At 41.7% G+C, this 20,233-nt stretch overlaps 1 protein-coding gene across 1 annotated transcript in view; it reads right to left on the bottom strand.

Annotated features, from left to right (window-relative positions):
* The window catches only part of NYAP2 (neuronal tyrosine-phosphorylated phosphoinositide-3-kinase adaptor 2), a 127,535-nt gene that overhangs the window by 59,870 nt on the left and 47,432 nt on the right, over positions 1-20,233 (bottom strand). Inside the window, exon 2 of the mRNA XM_058844294.1 lies at positions 12,939-13,237. Coding sequence (XP_058700277.1) covers positions 12,939-13,237 — 299 coding nt within the window. The remainder of the gene's footprint in view (positions 1-12,938; positions 13,238-20,233) is intronic.

The following is a 20,233-nucleotide window of genomic DNA, read 5'->3' as shown; positions in this document are numbered from 1 at the left end:
AGGCAATTGCTATGGAAATTTCTCTATCACAAGCATCATTAGTGAAGAATGTGCAAACAGAATTACTGAATCATGCATAAAGACAAATTAATTTACAAAGTCTATGTTCTTGTTGGTGTCTCTCATGCAGGAACCTATGAAGAGCTGGAGTATTGAGGGGTTAAGCTTTTTCACAGCAGAGTACAGTAAAACAGCCACAGAGCAGAAACATCCGTACAACCCTTCTAATTTATAGCACCATTTATGGAGTCTTGACATTGTGAAAATGAAACCTGAAGAGTTTGCTGGTTTACTGTGAATTAGCTGCTAGTGCTCTATTTTAGCTCCCCACAAACTGACTGCACTTCACATGCAGAACAATGGGCGACACCAGCCTTCCCCACCCCCCAAAATCAGCGTTTTTGTTGCGGTGCAGTTCTCATGGAGCTCTCACTCTGCAGCTTCCCTATCACACAGAAGATGGTGATGCTCTGAGTTTCTACAGGCTGTGCCATGGGATGGCTGCAAGTGCAGCAGCATTTCTGTTGGCCTGTAGAAAGAAAAGATCTCTCCTCTGTCCAGAAAAGGAAGCTTCTGGTGGTGTGTGAAGAGCTAAGTCCCATCAAGACATGCCTTAGACACCTACATCACATGAGCTTGGTGTGTAGGAGACACCACAAGAGCAGTGAGCCTTTGAAGGCTGAGCTGCTTCCTCCCGTTCCCCGCTGCCCAAGGCACTGAAGGCCTCGGTGGTGTCATCTGTCCATGCTCCTGTAAACAGAGGCAGGCTCCAGTCTGAACGCAGCTCCTGCCATCACAGGAACAACACTGCTATCGATTACTGCCTCTGACAGCCGAGGGCAACAACGTGGGAAATCATTTGCTGAACTTGCATGAACTTCTTGGAGAAGGTACAGCACACAGGCTCTCTGAGCCAGTGCTCACAGAGACATTGAATGAAACAAATCTCTGCAAGACTTCCTGCCTCTGGGGGATTTCTAAAACCAGGACATGCACCCAAAGAGTGGACACCAACATTGTTTACTGGAGAAATGGTAAAGAAGGAAATCAAGCTAGAGCAAGAGCAAATGCTAAATGAAATAGTAAGTTTAACTCACCTACTTTATTTATCTACAAAAATAGTCTGTATTTGCTCGCTTGATTTGTTGCTTTGGTTCACAAACAACCAGACTAGAACACTGGCAATTACTATATGCAAAGACTTGAATAATTTATCCAGAGATATGAGACTCCTCATTTTTCAGATCCACAGCAATGCCTATCTTCTATTTACAGCTAACATAAGTAGGTCAAATGCATTATTTGCTTATATAAGTAACAATCTGTTTGCCGAGCTTCTAAAATAATTGCAGCCTATTAAATCAAACTAGCAGGCCTACCAAGGTGGTATTGCACAGAATACTGAGCTCGTGGGGACTTCAACATGGGCTGTGCTGTGTCCAGCTGTTCCACAGGCAGGGCAGCCCCACAGAGGCTCCTGTGCTTCCTTGATGCCTCCACCAGCGACAAGGAACCAACAGATTTCAGCAATCCCCTCTCCCGCAGATCAGTGGGCTCTGTACATTCCTGAGGCAGCTGTACAAAGCTGCCACTGACTGACAGGTCCAGCAGGTCCTTCCGCCACCACTGAGCTCACATTTCAAAACAAAGCACAAAGTCCATGGCCAGGGTCAGATGAGTCACCACAACAGGAGCATCAGAAAGCAAATGAGCCACAATGAGCAAGGGTTCAGTGAAAGGGGCACTCTTTCCTTTACCAAAAGGCCATAGCGTGACCCTGAAGAAGCAGTTCCTGTAAGTTGTCACTGAACATTTTTGGGTGAATATGATGACAGCTGAAGTGGACAGAACACTGCCAGAGCAGCTCACAGGCAGGCAGCAGTGCCTGGAAATGTAACAGCAACAGCACTATGGTCAGAGGCTGAGTGCTATGAAATACTCACTGTAATCAGCTTTAGGAAAAATGCCTCCCATTTTACTTCCATCTCCACAGGGGAGACTCCTCTCTACTCAACTCTAAATAAAGTGTTGACAAAATTACAGACAGGCCACACTTTATCAGCTGCCTCACACCCAGAGCTCTGTGTGCCTGGCATCTATCATTTCATCCTGCATTTATTTGCAGATACTGTAGTGAAACTAATAGAGCCTGTAATAGTGTTGATCTAGAAGGGTCAAGCAGCTGTGCCTAATCCCCATAAATTCTGGTATGACTGCAGTGGACAGTGCTATTTTGACAGTGTTTTGTGCAGTTTCAAACAAGCTTTAGGAGAAGCATCTCCTGTTTCAAATGTCAGGCTTGACCTCATTGTTCCACCCTAGAAGCAAGATGGAGGATGAAAAGGCAAAGATGGAGCAGAAAAAGGAAGAGGAAAGCAGAGATCATTGTTATAACTTAGTGTTTATGTGTTTAATTTTGTTACTTTTCAGAAGTGACTCTCTTTGCAGGAATTCATCCCCACGAAGGCACAGTCTATGGCAGAGCACAGCTCAGAGCAGCCTGAGCTCTGTGGGGTTGTTACCCACACGTCCTAGGATTGTCTGTTATGTAAACCCATGGCATTCAGCATTTCAGAGCTGCACCATAATGGCAGCTCAGATTTTGCCATCCTTATTCACACTCTGCAGTATCAGTGATACCAATACGAAGCTGAGAAAGGGAACTTGAGCAGTTCCTTCACTGAGTGGTTGCTTGAAGTCTCGGCTTCCACAGTGACTGCTCTGAGCTCACAAATGAAACCCTGCTAGGTGTGTGGAATTTCACATTAGCAAGGAAAGTGTTTTTCACATATTCCCTTCTCCATTCAAAAGCCTTTTTCTATAGTACTGCTCACAAAAGCAGTGTCCAATCAGCTCAAGTTTTCAATGTAAGCAGAAACATTCTTATCACAAGCTGATTGCAAATTACCTCACTAAACAAAGCTTTTTCACTATCTCTGGAGGAAAGGAGGAATCTATGACACTGAGGTACAAGTGAAATGCTCAAGGTCATCTGAGCCAGTGGCTGTACCTCCATTTACACCCCTGGGAGACAACACTTAGTATTATTTTAGAGAAGTCTCCATTTGGCATAACACTTACTGACATGCAAGCACACATTTGCAGAGCTGGGATCATATGGAAGTGAGTCACTACAGATACTTGGCCACACCACCAGTAAAAATTATTTCACCTCTAACCAAAAATAACAAATTCAGACTCATAGAACATTTTGAGTTTTCATGCCTTTGCTTGCAAACACTCATAATTAAGAAAATCAGTAGACATATTATCAAGCTTTCGCATCCACACTAGTCCTAAAGCTTCAAGTTTGTGCTTGGCACACTTTGGTATGTTTTCTTTTTGGCTGTGGATTTTTAAAAATTTTAATCAGAAGGTTACTTACTGTTTTATTCATCAAAATTCAAATATTAAGGGACTTCCATTGTCATAAGCAAAACCCTTACCCCATTGAAACTAAGACTTCTGGCATCACCCCAGTGATTCTAAGGCAAGGTTTAATAGCCAGTCCATCCTTTGGTATTTTACCAAGAGGAAATAGGAGAGAGCTCCATTTGCAGCATCCATGGAGGGGATCTCCTTAATCCCACAAAGCACCATTAGGGCAAACCACCCAAGGTAATACTGCTGTTTTTTCCAGGCATGTTTATGCTCAGAGTCCTGTATTTGTAGCATTGGTTTTACCACTAAGCATAAGGGGAGCTATAATTCTTCAATCATTACATGCAAGAGGGTTGGGAATTTGAAGGTGTAATATTATAAACGATTATCTCAGAGAAATTATGGGAGCCATGGCAAGTATTATACCACTGTACTGGAAATGGATATTAAGCCCTTGCTGATGTAAAGGACACCATGCTCCAGCTTTTTACTGTCCACTTCTAAGTCTTTCCCCACCCTGAAATAGCAGCCAGTACAAACCACATCAGACTTTGGAATATGTGCTTCTCATTTGACATGCCAGGGGTTTAAAGTTATGGCCACTAAAATCAGCACCAAAATTATGCGTGCATTGTTTTATATTTTCCCCTCTTGCATCCGTGAAAAGCCCAGGCTGGTACACTGTGACCTCCAGGCAAGCTGATGGCACTGAAGAAGGAAGCTGTGCTCTGTGGAGCTGTCAGTGCTGTGCACATTACCCCAGCACAGCAGTGTTTGCTCACGGATGGACGGAAAAGCACGAAGTGCCAAGCACAGTTGCAGCACGTCAGGCTTATGTTGCCTGATGTCATCCAGCATTAAGCCAAGTGGAAGGGATGAAAGCAGCAAACCAGTGCACCAACCAAGACTGCTATATTCAGTCTTTAGAAAGAAACTACCAATGACACTGAGGCTGGCCATGACAGGATCTCACCTGGAGCTAGACTTGAATCTCTTGGGATGTGATTCTGTAAGCACTGTGCATTCCCAGTAAAGCCAATGTGAGTGCAGGGGGCACAAAATGGTTTGAGAGCTGTCATGCTTCAGTCCATGAGGATTTGTCTCATTTGGTTGTTAAAGTGAGAAGAGAATTAGGATATTACTTCAAAATAAGGTAAGACAAAGAGGTGGAAATCCAATGTACTGCTGTATTACAAGAAGTGCAGCTGTTTTGTGGGCTTTTTTTCTTCCAAATGAATTTTGCCAGACATCTCTTATCACAGACCAGATCTGAGAGTAAATAGGGGCTTTAGGATTTCAGTCTGATCTCTCAAGCCCTTACTCATTTGTCCACAATGCCTTAAACAGAAAAGCATGCCAAAGACAGTATGTAAAACAGAAGTGTAGTAGGAGTATTCTCAGATTGTTATTTTTGCAGTTTCAGAGGCATTTCATTTTACTTAACAATTTGTGATGTGCTGTCAAAATAAGGCAAGAGAATTAACCTGGATTTCTCCTCCCCTCCTCTCCTGGCCTTGACTTCAGAGCCATTCAGTGAAGCAAAATAATGCAAGAATCTAGTATTTCATAGTATTTCAGTTCATAATATTTCAGCATTATGGTCCCCTGAGGTATAAACAAAACAAAAAATGAAATAAAGTCACAAATATGATTACTTACTGTGACCTGCTGACAATGAATAGGTTTATTGATATTATAACCTTACAGTAATACAGGGTCTGTCTATTGAGGCTGCAAATTAACCATGCAGAATGAACAAGACCACCCACACTTTAGCTCTTTTCAGAGGCTCCCTCTTCCTTCTGGTCTTTCTGGCAGAGATTATTGATTCAGACACCTCAAAGAGCACATCTGAAGTACTTCCAGGAGTGGGTTGGCTCTAAAAGCAGCCTAGTGACCTTCATATGATGTGAAACCTGTACTAATACTCTGTCCTAGATCCTAGGTAACTGCATGAATGAATGGCTCACATTTCCTTGCCTTGTTGGCATGTCCAGGGACTACAGTGACCTGTACAGTCAGAGGACAGCAGCCTGAGAAAATCTCCCATATAGTATGTCTGTGTTATGCACTGCTCTTAGGCCTGAGATGGTCCAGCTAATTCCAGGGCAGAATGATGTGAATTCACCAGCAGTTTGGACCTGGGGCTGCGACCAGGCTTATAAACTCTCCTGAGCCCTGGAGCTCTGGGGCTCTGCACTGAGTGCAGAAAAGCCTACATGCTCACAGCAGGAGTCACAAATGTTTAGCAGAGCTTGCTGGCCTCAGTTGAGTGCAGGCAGCTCCTCCTGGACTGGCTGCATTTGCAGTTAATCTGGTAAATCAGCAAAACATTCCCTGAACACGCATTATTAAGGCTTTTCCATTATCAAGAATATCACAGCTTCCATCACCCTTGAGAGCAGAGCAATAGCTGTATTGCAGGGGAGCTGCACAGTTAATTTTGGGCTTTTTTAACCCAGATGCAGAGTCTCAGCAAATGAGTAACATCCTATCATGAAAAGAGCAAGGAGGAATATATAAAGTAGTTTTGTTAAATTAAGCAGAATAAAGAAAAAGTCACTTAGTACACAGGACAGACTAGCAGAACACAGCTGAAGCACCAGCAGCCAAGTCCTGGGCACTGTGTGACTCCCAAGTGGGTAACAGAGCTTTGTGTCTTTTACCACTGCCTGGTCTATTTTCTGTTCAATGCTTGCAGCTTCCATTAACGTTAATGAGTATGCATATGTGCCTTGAGGGTAAGAATATATTCCCTCTGTGGCTTCAAAACTTGTTTATAAATCCCTCCAAAAATCACACTGTGTTCATTGCTCTGCACAGAAAGCTATTACAACAGCTCTAAGAATTGCTATGTTCATTCCCTCCTTTCCCCTTGCCCTTGTTTATCTGAGGGATGAAGAAACAGACCTGGAAAGATGAAGGGCTGCAGGAGGTGATATAGGGAAGTAAACCAGCTCTGGAAGCTGCAATATGAAAACTGGCTTGCTGCAGGGAGGGGCAAACTGAAATCTCGGCAAAAGCAGAGAAAACCAAATCCCAAAGCACTGAAAAACTACTCCCACCACCAACTCCCACCCTAAAACCAGAGCCTTTGAAAGCCTCTAGGCTATTAAATACCAGAGAACAGACCAAAATCTTTGTCATGTCCTACCTGCTTGAATGCAGGTCAGTGGGAACAAGCTGCTGGGCAGAGTCCCAACGGAGTTAGGCCAGTGCTACTCTCCACCCTTCTGATCCCTGGGGCATGAAGTGAGGGGAAGGACTGAGTGAGGGGAAGGGCCGAGCGAGGGGAAGACGTGCCAGGGTTCCATTAGGAGCTGCATGGCTCTAACACTGCTGAAGGCACCACATGCATCCCCATGGCACCTGAGCACACAGGGCACACACATCTCCAGAGTCAGGCATGGTTGAAAGCCAACTCCACCTCACTCTACTGACAAGGCCTGTGATTTCTGACTTTTCTGGCTTTGACTTTTCCCTTCATCAGTGCCAGCACTTTTCCCGATGTGCACAGATTCACTGAAGCCTCACAGGCTGCGAGGGATACAGTGCAGCATACAAACAATTATGGGTAAGACAGCACTGAGATCAAGAATCAGACAAAGGTATGTGAAGGAAAACACATTGTTCTACACGTGGCTCATATTTTACCTATACCAGCTCACATTATACCTATATAGCTAATATGAACCAAGCTGCAGCTTACCACAGGGAAAAATGCTGTGCTTGAAACACAGTGCAGGCTGTAGCAAAGAGGAAAATGAGCTGAAAATATGCAGTGCACAATCTGCAAGCACTGAGGCCTCTCAGGCACAATGACCCACTGCAGCTCAAGCTGGGCGCCTGGCTGGGGACCCCGTGCCCTGGCAGGATGGATGCCCTGGAGCTGGAGCTGAGGAGGCAGCACACCCCTGAGCTGCTCTGCCGTGCTGCCCTTCTTGTTGCCAGGCCCACATGCAGCGCTGCAGCAGCACTGCAGCAGCACTGCAGCAGCACAGCAGCAGCAGCACTGCAGCAGCAACACGGCAGCAGCACTGCAGGCCACAGCGACAAGGGGCCAATGGAGCTCCTTGCAAGAGCCATGGCACAATCTCCCTGCATGGGGCAGGGACAGACTGTGCTGCAGGATGCTGCCTCCCCATCCTCCAGCACAGCTCCTGTCACAGCGTGCAGCAGCACCCGTGGCCCGAGGACACGTCCCTAAAACGCTGCTCTGTGCTGTGTCAGCGCTGGGCTGTCATGTCAAAGGGACACCATGGCCCAGAGAACGAGCATCTCAACCTGCCCACAGGTCAACCCACCAGAACTCATCTGTCAGTCCCTTGAGACTTGTTAGGTCTGACTGGGGCTCATTAATGATATTTCTTCCTTTGGTAGGCATGGATGAAAAGATCTGGGAATAAGATCTGGCTATAAGGAAGGACATGCCATGGTTACTGCAGAGGACACTATTTCAAAGTTCAGGTTAAGCACATTATTCACTAAGGTAGGAAATAAAAGGAAACCAGCTCTATGTAAAACCAGCAAAAGTGCTAAATCCCTTTAATCCAAACTCTGCTTAATAAGAGTAGCAAAAGTTCAAATTTACAATGAAGAGCCACCAGTTTGCCTGACAGAAAACTAGATTTATGAGAGAGACCAGCTGGACTGCAAGCCCAGTAACAGTTACTGTAATTGCTTTTCTCCTGAGAAAAATTTTCCTTACAAGCTGCACCTTTAGAAATTGCTGAGCTCACTGGAAGGGCTTAGAAGGCAGCAGCAAGAAGGATATCTTCTTTCCAAGACACTTGGGAGGAAAACACTAAACAAATTGAGTGGGTACAAGAGGTGGGTCCCCTGCAAGTATTCTCACATCAGAGGTAAATTTTCCTTTGGCTCTGGCAGCAGCAGAATTACAACAATGAATAATAGTATTTTGGAAATGCTACTCTGAGTTTTAACTGGTGTCTGTGTGCACATGTTTGTATACAAATATACATGTTTGTATACAAATATATAGAGCCTGTGTTTTCATTACATGTGTGTATATTATGCAGACATAAATTAAATTTTTAATTAATTTTTAAAATAAATTTTATAATTAAATTATATACAACATTCATGTGTATTTTCATATAATGTAGTACTCCATATTGCTAAGCAGAATTTTAACAAAAAATTAACTTTCAAAATGCAGTTCACTTATGTATTCTCATTTTTATTTGCATTGCAGCAGATCTTTAAACCTTTCCTGTAGACATGCAGTGATCATATCAAAAAACACTGCTTGAGGCTGGTTACATCAGCCAATTATACTGTTTTATTACTTCCTTTTTATGTGAGATTGGGCACTGAAAACAAATAAATTAATTACACTCCTGAATTTTCTCAATAAAGAGCCTTTAAGGATCAAGATTAGATATGCCTTCCATGCTGAAATGTTATTTTAAATTACCCTTTTCAGCTCACTTCTCACTTCCAATGTGTAATGCATGGGGCACAGCTCCATTTGTTTGCTGTTCCTACAAGAGTTTGAAAACTCTGAAGAAAAAACAACCCACATTTAAAAAAAAATACTTTCTAGAAATCTGTCACGGAGGAGAAATTCATTGGGTGGAAGGCGTTCAGTGGGTGCATATGAGAGGCAGCCAGAAGAGTAAAAAATGGAATATTAAAGCACAAGAAAGGAAACAAAGTGTGGAAAGAGCAACAAAGCTAAAGTCAAGTTGAGGAGAAGGACACCTTCAGGCTGGAGAGGGCTCCTTCAGGCAGAGCAAGGTAGGCTGGGATGAACGAAACAAACCCAAAGTGTTGCCACGCTTGCTGCACGTCGAGACAGGGCCAGTATGCTCCACTGCAACTTCAGGGAAGATTCTCACATTCCCACAAATATGGAAGCAAGAGCACTTATAGGAAAAGTGCACAGTGTGGGTGTTATTGCTGCTATTTGTGCTTCAGGAGGAAAAGGTCCTTCAAGCTCATGACCAAATTTCTTCTGCCCCTTCTGCAGTCATGTCAGACATATTCAAACCAATCTAATGTTATGGAAGATATTATGATGGGATAGATTCAATATTTTGATTTCACCATGATGAAAAACAGTATGAAAGTTACTATCAGTTACTGCTTTTGTTTGTATAAACAGGATCACTATCAAAAGTAAACATGTTTAATAAAAACGAGTGATAAGGCTGTTCCTGGCTGTCTAAAAAATGTAGCAAATTCCTTTTCAAAGTAGCCACAGAATCAGACAATAGACATTATTGTCTGAATTATTCTGCACAGCCATAAAAAAAAAAAATGAGCTGGGAACAATTTTGTGACAGCTCCTTTATAGAGATTCCATGGTAGTTGATGAAGGAACAATAAGGTTTTTCATCATTATTTTCCATAGTTCCTGGAAAAGGCTGTTGTTCAGCCTGCAAACACCACAAGTACATGCAAATGTGTGAGACACATGCATATACAAATATTTGGGTACAATGTAGACACCAGTGACTGAAAATAAAACCTGCCTGTTCTTGCACCTGATCTTTCAAAGACATCCAAAAGAAAACATCAATCTTGTATCCTATGGAATCTCTCACCTGAAATTGGAAAAAGGCAGACTTACAATACCTTGAATTAGAAGTTTGCTACTAGAATGAGAACTGCTACACAGGTAAAAACATAACCAATGGCCCACAAAAAGCAAGACTAGTAGAATCAGAGTTTCACAGGATTCTCTCAGCAAAATGTACTAAATTTGCTGGGGACTATTTTTAGAACAACAGTAATTGTTTCATATTCAGTGATAAAGCTTGTCTAATATTTGTATCAATCAATATTGCAGGTAACAAACTTTGACTTCCATCTGTTCTGCTCATCTTCAGAGGTTCTTATCAATGTATGACCATATTTTTTATATAAACATTCTTATATTAGCCAGACTACTGTGAAAATTCATCAAAACAAACGTTACCTTGGAGTGCACAGGTGATAACAAAGCCTCTTCTACTGAGAGCAAAACATCTTAGAAATCAACTCTTTTAATCTAAATACCATATTGTACCAGTCTTGAGTATATCTGTGTTAAAACCTTTTAAAAAAACCCAACCAAAACAAATAATCCCTACAATCTGATCTTTCTATGTATAAAACTTTTTGGTGAAACTCCAGTATCATAGAAACCGGGCATGTGTTCTGAACACACAAAACCAGTGTGATTAAAGGGTTCTGTCTATTGAAAACCTCCAGGAACTTCTTAATTTTAGCCTGAAAGTGCCCATTGCTGCTCTACATGCAAAGCAGCAGAATGAATATAATACATGTCATAAATTAAACATCATAGAGATTCTTAATGTTCCATGAAGGAATTTATTCACACTGAAAGGTAACATTTAGGTATTATCTTTTATGCTAGTGATGGAGTATTACTCATTCATCAGTTCTTTCCTGAGATTTTGCTATGAATATTCAGCTCTTGATTACAATAATGAGAATCCAAGGTGCTCTGCAATACTTGGACTCTGGTATTGTACCATTGTCATAGAGATGAACCAGAGTGAACACGGCTACAGTACCACACATGTCACTCAGAACCTCATGTGATGGAATAGATCAAGCTCAAACTGCATGGAGTGGAGGAGGAAAAGTGTCTTTGGAAACAGAAATGTCAACTAATTTCAAACTCTGAAATCTGTCAGAAGTTCCTTGGACTCAAATGTCAGGTGGCAGAAGATGAGGAAAAGGAAACAAAATTTTCAGAATCTTCCAGAATGACAGTAATGCTGAAGAAAACCTAGTTCTGTGAGGACAAAGGCTGCTTAAGGGATCTGCCATAACTTCTGTGAAGCTGGCAAAATACTTGGAAGTATTTCAGTTATCACTATCATTGTTATTATTACAGTTTCAAGTCTGTCAAGTTCTCAGCAAATGAGGAAAAGGGCTGGGATATGGATGTAAAACAGACTCCATTCCTAATCATCCTGGAGATAGTGCAGAGGTCAGCTATTCTGAACAGCACCTGCAATGCACAGCTGCAGGAATAGACATTAAACAATTTAGAAAACACAAAAACTTTTCCTACTACCCTGTCTGCAAAACAAACTTCATCTAGTCTTGGTGATTCTGGCTAGGCAGATTCAGGGAGAAAGAGTGCTAAGAAATATATTAAAGAATTATAAAAATATTTTAAAATGTTGTATTTTTCAAAAGAAGTTTTGAGTAATGTAAGAGCTCCTGCCTTTCACATCAGAGAGTATCAGGCCAATAAGTTTGTCCCACACATTCTCTTTTGATATTAAATTAAAATTTGAAAGACTTTCTGATATGAGAAATTAAATCTCAAAGTTAAATTGTTTCTGTGTAGGCTTTGTTTCCAGTAAAATTGTGGAAAACTGCCTTTGTTAAGGATAGCTACTTAATGCTTGCATTTGTCATGTTAGTCTGAGTAGAGTTGATGTCCCTATGTCTCATATGTCCCCAAGACTAGCTATGGAAATAATGAAAAATGTCATATGCACAATAACTACCAAGAGCATAAATAAATCCACAGCTTTGTTCAGCACTTGTGTTCATCTTCACAATCATAGAAGTGTGGCACCATGATTTACACATTCATTGGCATCTTTGTTATCACTGACAACTTTTTTTAATCGGATTTACTTAAAGGGGGTCATAGCATGAATGTAGCTAACGAGTATTTCTGGCCACAACACCAAGCAAAGGGATGCACACAAGGAGGACAACGTGCTGCATCCGATGTCAAAACTGATACGTAACACAGCAGCGAGAATCACCAGCACTAATCAAAACCATTTGTCCTTATGGGTCCTTCCTACAGTTCACACTGTGAAGTAGAGTCATCCTGATCTCTCCCAGGAGAGTTCTGGTCCTGCTGCTGCACAGAATGTGTTTACAGCATAGAATAAAGGAAGGAGATGATCCCTACAATGTTAGCTCATCTTTAGCAGTGCAGAGTAAAGAAACAATATCCTTACTAAAACCATTTGTTAATTCTCTTCTGAATGCTGCACTGGATGAAATGTAACTAGGAGGAATGGGAAGAGAAAATGTAGACTCAGACACAAACAGAAGCTTTGGGCAATCCATTAAATCATCCTGGGTAAAATTTTTACTGTTGGATGATATTTCCTTGCTGTAGAGTTTTAGGGCCATGCAGTATTCTTTTGATTAATTTCTGTTCTTCACTCTTTTGTTGAGGAGAACCTTTTCCAGAGCTGTGGTTTGCACCATGCTAATGATATGGTCAGTGGTCCTTGTCTGGTGGGCAGATAACATTGGCCTACATTCCAACTGACAGCAATCTCTTTTCTCCTTCACTTTGAATAAATTCAGCTCATCCTCCAGTATACCTCCAGACCATATAAGTGGTGCAGTTCTGTGACAAATGTGAAAAGCAAAACTATCCAGAAGAGTTGGATAGTTGGTCCAACATTTAGACATGAGTGGTCTAGGGTACTGCTGGCACTGTTACACAAATAGGGAAACATACAGGTAATTCTTAAATGCAACGGGATAATCTTAAAACTGGTTCGACAACCCTTTTTTTCCCAAAGAATGACAGTGTTTACCTTCAGTCCTGTCCGGTAGTTTCCCACTTTTACTTGTTGTTCCAGTGTTGACTGTTTCAGACGAGGTGCTCAGTTTGGTGTTGGGGTCTCGCTTCGGTTTTGGGGGTGGCTGCTTTCGAGAGCTGCTGCTTTCATCATCGGTTCCTCCAACTGAATGAAGAGACTGGGATCTGACAGTGAAGCCACTGGAGCAGGGGTGTGGCAGTCTGTCCTGAGGAGCAGGCATTGTCATAAATCCCATGCGGAAATGTTTCCCCACGTAGCTGCCTTCATTTCCTCTTGCTACTTCTCCGCCTATGCTGTAAGAGAAAATACAAATATAAGTAAAACGTCCTCCTTTGCCTGAACTGCACCTGGGACCAGTGTCTCAGTTCTGCCCGTGACAAGCAGATCATGTTTTTGAATTTGAAAACAAGCAATGCTCTTCTCTGAAAAGAAGATGACTACTAGAAAAGACTATTTTTCAACATAAGCTGCCAACAACGCAGACACTGCTATGCAGTGTATCTGAGAATTTTACAAGAAGAAATCAAGAAAAGCTTTTGTCAGGTTTCATAGTATTCATAGCAACTAGAAATTTTCTACAGAACAAATTTCAAAAATTTAAAGTCGGAACTGAGTTTTCAGGAAAACAGGAGACTGTGAGTAGGGCAAAGAATAACACTTTAGAAATACAACATGGTGTATTGATCCACACTCCCTGACACTCATTTTTGACTACAGATGCTCATGTAGCTTGGGAAACAAGGCTCATGATGTCCAATCAATCTTTTCCCTTGAGACTAAAGGATGGTAAAGGAGAAATGTTTTAAAAATTACTTGGATATAGGAAACAACATCACATCAAATCCACATAAATCTGCAACACAAGCAGCTTCAGATAGTAAATTGCAAGTGTAGGAGATGAAAATGCCATGGACTGTGGGACACCAGGAAGAAAATAACCTCCAGCCATTAAGAAAAACAGGTAAAGAAGAAGGAAAGTTCAGTTAAAACAAATGCTGCCATACCAAATACTGCATTTTTCTGTGGGTGGCATGACTGAGTACTTGACATTATTCCTGTTCCACTCATGCTTATCAATTCTGAAAAAACAGCTCTTACTGGTGTTTATACTGCAAACCAACAGCACATTTCAATTCAGGCAAGTCAGTGACTATGCAAAGAAACTCAGCAACACACACAGGTCAACGTGGGCCTCTTTGCAAGGAGGTTTGAAATGGTACCACTGTGGGCACATAGAAGTGTCAGTACAAGAACTGTGAAGTATCAGAAAGCTCTAATTAGCTCCTGTTTCCCCTTCACACAGAGTGAAGCTATAAGCTGGGTCAGTGTGCTTCTCTGGAAGTTTCTTTCTTCATGTTGCCTTGGGCTGGTGCAGTTTATTTGGTGCTGGAACACATTTCCTTTTTTAAAAGACAAGAACATTGCTCAAAAATGTGGAAACTAAGCAAGGTCACCTCATTTCCTGATACTGTCCCCATCTGCACTGTAGGTAAAACACAAGCTGTATCTAGTTGTCCTAAAAGCATCAGCCTGGCAATGAGCAATACACAGGTTTGTGCATGATAAAGCAGAACTTCTGTTTGCTCATTACTCTCCCTGCTTTTTTATTCCATTTCCTCTCCAAGTGGAGATGTCCACTTTCAAAACTGGCTGACAACCCAACAGGTCTAAGTGACCATGTGCCATTTTCCAGGGGCACTGACACCTACCCACATATGTAAATGTGTGCACACAAGCATGCCAAAAATATGCACACACTGGTCCATATTCATGCAACATTTAGTAACCAAGATGTTACTAAATCCTAATTGGCATCAATTCCAAAGGGATTTGCAGCCAGAAAGATCAAAAGGTGGAACTCATTAATTTGAATATTTCTAAAAACCTGTAGCTAGTTTGAATGACTAACTATCCCTCTACTAATCTTTTGTAAATTGTTCTGAAAATAGTATAATCCTCTGACACAGGACTACAGAAAGAGCCTGTCATATTATTTAAAGATTACTATCCAAACATGCTGAAGAATGCAGGTGGGGAGTCTGTTTCCTTCCTTAAGTCCATTGGATAATCATGTTTAGCAAAGAAAATTTTGGTTTGCCATGTCTCCATTGTTACAATTCTTAACAGTTTCACTATTTAATTACATTACTAAGTAAATTGCATTTACTTCAGTGGTACGTGAGGGTGTTTGAGCTATCCACTATAAGCCAGGTTCTGTTCTGGGTGGACTTGCACAAACCCCTCTGAAGTGATATATTTAATCCTTTTCCTAAGAATACACAGAACTGCATTTATAAGAAACAAGTGTGGGTTTGGTTGGTTTTTTTTTTTGCCAAACTGCTGCATCTTATATTCCAGAAATTAAAACTTACAAAATGAATGCCTGATGTCTAAATGCGCTGTCTCGTTAAAAAATTAAACCAAATCCTTCCTTTCTGTTCCCCTCCTCCCCACCCTTAATTTTTTCAATTTTTGCTAAATTTCAAATTCTGGAAAATGAAACCCTCGCCTACTTCCTTTCCAGAACAAAGACCCTATAGCTATGTCTCAGAGAGGTTGCAGGTACAGGTGGGAACAGAACTTGCTGCTGTTCAGCATCACAGCTGGAATAGACCTGGTCTTACTTTTCTATATCCTCTGCTCAGCTACCAGGCAAAAACAGCAGGGCACCATTTTCCCATTTTTGGCCACATTTAAAGAGAATCTATTTGTCTTTGAATGTAGGAGCCAACACTCAGATGCTGGTTAAGCACTGTATACCACAAGCTGAAGAAGACTAGGGTCTAATCTTTGGTCCTGGGCCCTGGTCTTTGACCAGGATCACAAAAGGCTTAGGCTTGCTCCTTATGTTGGTAGCAATTCCCAATATAGGGCAGCAGGTGCTTCCCAGCTGAGTCTGACCAGCTCACACCAGTACAATGCACAGTGGGTGCCAAGTTCACACCTCAGCAGACCAAAATCTCCTGTGTGTAAAGAGAAAGGAATAACTCCAGACTCACACCCAGAGCACAAGTTCAAAAGCAGGATAGCAGATTTCAAACGTGGCATCCCCTGCCCTCAGGCAGCAGCATCCTGAAGGTCCATTTGGGCTTGTGTAATGCACAGTGTTGTTGTTATATCATGAACCCAGACAGAATGAAAGGATTTATTTAGATACTCCTCCTGCTCACAGCCACAGGAATTGGCTGGGGCTAGTGTGTGTCCCACTACAGCACAACAAGCTGACAAAGATTTACACACAACTTGCTGTGCAGCAATGACTACAGAGACAGTGAGAGAGAAAGCAACTGTGTAGGTCTCACTCCATTATTTCTGTCAGGTAAGACTCAGTGCTCTTCATTGTACTGATAATGAGTTCTATCTCATTTCAAAACTGTATTATGTGAGTTGCTGCATAGTTTATTAACATATATGGAAAAGCAGATTTCGATTATTCCTCTGGGAAGTTTCAGTTTGAACTTGGCCAGGATCAAATGCTTCTCTGGCAAAGAATTATGTACAGCATTAAATAACCATTAAAAATGCAAGACATTTGTCTGCAAAGAGAGCCATGATTATATAACAACAAAATTAATCGTATGATTGCTCACGTTAAACACATCAAAGCTGACTTTGTGCTGAAAATGCACTGCTGGGTTTGCCCAGGTCTAGTGACTGATGCTGCCACTCTCTGGGTGGAGAAAAGGGCAATGCCAAGGCTGGTGTCAGACACCTTTACCTTGCTGTAAACCATCTCTCCTTTCAGAACCATGTTACAGGCCTTCTCCAAACCCAGCTAACGGGGCCAGTGCAGACCATCAGGTGCTACCAGGTTACGTGCTCTCTCCTCGGGTGCACTGCAAGGGAAGCAGGATCCCATCCCTCTCCCTCTTCCACACAGTGATGGAATTAAATCATTACAACAAATACCAAAACAGTTGGATCTGTCTTAAACCAGTAACAGCAGATCTCAGCTTTCATTTCTAAAATACGAACAAGAGATCTGACTGATGGATCCAATGAGTCTCATTATATCTCCATAGAGGTTTTGTGTGTCAGCTGAGTTTTTTGAGGTCAGAACTGGGCTAGCATTAAACCACACCAGCCTTCCACTGTCAGCCTGCTGGCACCTAGGCTGTGGTCCTGGCAGCACTGGACACTTCACAGCTCACTTCTGGTGCTCTGCCTGCTCTTTTCTACCAAGCAGATACCGGAATGACGATGTGACTATGGCACAGAATAATGGAAGAACATCTTTGAAGAACTACAGAGGAGAAAGTCTTTTATATTATTCGTTTCATTACATATCACAAGAGTGAAAGTTACAAAAGAAGATTAAACATTAAAAATGAACACAGAAAGTACTCTAAATGAAAACATCATGGTAAAGGTTGTGTCCACCTTGCTTTGCCATGAATCATAACATTCCTGTTGACTGTGAATGTATTTTTAAGCTGTTACATTAGAAAACAAAGACAAATAAATTTTCATCACATTGATGGAAAATACATGGCAAACAGAAAGTATCCAGAGAATGTCTGCATCAATCAGTGTGGTCTTTTTAGTTTGCATTGTTCCTATTTGCTATTGCAAAGAACAATTTTAATTTGCTGTGCAGTTTCATTATTTGGTCCAGACAGAAACTGAATTAATTCCTGGAAAACAAATTAATAATTGCAAGAAAACTTTTGTTTTACTTGGTGTCACTGTTTAACTAAAACAAAATAAAACATTAAATTTCTCAGTGCAACTGTAAGGAATAGAATCTTGGACTGAGACCATAAAGTCAGAATACCCTGGAGATGCATTTTCTTTCCAGCTATATATCTACTTTTTTCTTGGTTTTCATGCAAAAATTCTCCTATCAGTTTAAATTTACACTGGATTATTTTCATCCCTCAGGCACTAAGAACCACTTTGTAGTTCTTCTCATCCTTGAATGGTTTTCTTTTTTCTTCCTGTGCTGCTTTACATGGGGTTTTCTGCTTTTTAGACACAAGTTCAAAAAGGGAGCTACATCTGACTATGAGATTTGACCTCCAAAGCAGGAGGAAGGGGAATGTGCTCTGCTGGGGATGTGGCATCTTTGAAGGTATTTTACCATTTCTTTGCTGTGATACATTCCAGCCAGGCACCACAGAAGATCACCATCCTTCTAAGTGTTGAAATTCCAGGTAGCAAAGAGAAACCATTTCAAGAGCAGCTGCTGGCTCCTCTTGTGCTTGAAGAAGATTCATCACAGGTACTGGTTCATTGGCTGGCAGAAACTGAGCTGGGAGTCTCTGTAGGCTCCTCTGTGGAAGTGGGGAGAACTATGAATTACAGAGCAAGTGAAGAACATGGATGGCCAGGCTCCTTCCCTCCGGGGAGCTGCAAGCCCACGCAGAGCTAACCCCTCATGACACGCTTCTAATCCACCAGGGAAACCATCTGAGTCACAGAAGAAAAGTCACTAAAAAATTAACTGATAACGTAGGAAGAACTTTCTGTAGAAATGACTAATCACCAGCAAAACAAAAGGAATAAAAATACCTAACTCAAGGATTTTATGCAAGCTGGCTTGACTGTGCAAACAGCAGTTTATCCCATGGTGTATTTATGTTTTCTGGGTTAAGAGAGTGGCTACTGCTGTTTTAACCATTTCCTTGCTCTTACAGCAGTGAACATCCAGCTGCCCTGCTCATATCAAATGTTCTGCATATGAAGGGCTGAAATGGCTTTGAAATGTCTATTCCCCATCAGAATAAATTATACACACATATACTAAGGATGACACATTTTACTTTGTATCTGAGAAGCACTTTCAAGATTAGCATAAATTATATTTGTAAATTAGAGGTTGGATGCCAAAACAACAGAAGATATACTATTTTTATCCCCCTAAACATGATTTCAACAGACCATGAAATGTAATGCTGAAGAAATAAGGACAGGATCACAATCATGGATACAGGAACTACACTGTAGGTATGGTTTTACACAAATCTATACTATTTTTATCACAAAATTAAACATGCAAATTACACACATTTGTCTCTATTTTTTAATAACACTTCACAGATTCCCCTTTTTATTCCCAAAGAACATACACACTTTTTTTTTTCTGCATTACTTTTCTGAAGTACTCCAAAAGACTCACCATGATCTTAAATCAAGACCCAGAGGGTAATGCTTTTAGATACAGGCTAAAGCATAAAAGAGTCGTGACAAAGGTTGGATTTAGAGCCATTTTGTGCACCTGGAGGACTGCCTAAAATGAGCAGCCAATGTGTCTATGCACATCTGACTTCTTCCCTCTACCATATGCCTCTGCTTTTGAGGTAGGAGATCAGGTGCTGCTTAAGCAGTCAGGATATACAGAATACATTAACGCTAAAAAATAAAATTTATTCTTTTATCCCACCTGTCAAACCCACAGGCCCAGGGTTTGATCCTGAAGATATGCAATGGGCTGACAATCCTGCTTTGAGCTCCTGCATTATTGCACTGAAACACCCAGGAAGGTTTGTGGAAATTGCTTGTGCCTCATGAATCTCTGGGAAGCAGCACCACTTGCAGATGTGTATCCATTGCCCATTTTGACACTGGGTTATTTCTTTAAGCCCTTTGTGCTCCTCTTGAGGATCTGCCATCCCCAACAGGACTCACAGAATATTCTCCAGAAGAAACTGAACTGCCATACCACATGTTGTGGGTGCACTGTAAGATTAACTGAGTCCCTGGGGAGCAACCAGGAGACAGCTGGAATCCCTCTGCAGTGCACAATGGATAATAAAAGCAAAACTAACCAAGACTGCAGGTTTTCCATATGATGCCATAAAATCTGATTTTGAATGGTGATCTGGTATGCTCTGCAGTGAACTACTTTTAGAATGAAAAACATTGAAAATGCTAGCAAGAGTTGGAGTTTTGGGGGGAGGGGGAAACAAACCCAAAACACTTTATGAGAAATGCTGGTTAATTAACAACTTTGTTGGCTATTTTTATAACAAATCTAACATAAGCTAGACAGCTTGGAAAGGAGTAACTGAGTAGGGACCTTTCTGATCCACAGAGAACTCAACAAATTTGTTTCATGAGTCTGAACAGAAGTGCAGGTACCAGTTCTATTTTCCACGGGCACTGCTTCTATTTATAGCAGACTGTCTCTTAAAGCAGGGACCAAGGGTGCCTGCATTGGGCTGAACATCCCCAAGGGCCTGACACTGCTCTCCTCAGAAGGAGCAGCTCTCACTGCTGTACCTGGGCTACAGAGACTCCAGTGCTGCAGCCCACGTGTGCCTGGTGATGGGAACATCTGCGGGTTGTCA

The sequence above is a fragment of the Poecile atricapillus genome, chromosome 8, assembly GCF_030490865.1.
Source record: "Poecile atricapillus isolate bPoeAtr1 chromosome 8, bPoeAtr1.hap1, whole genome shotgun sequence".
In the NCBI taxonomy this organism is placed as follows: Eukaryota; Metazoa; Chordata; class Aves; order Passeriformes; family Paridae; genus Poecile; species Poecile atricapillus.
The sequence above is the reverse complement of the archived record's forward strand: the minus strand, read 5'-3'. Positions and strand labels throughout refer to the sequence as shown.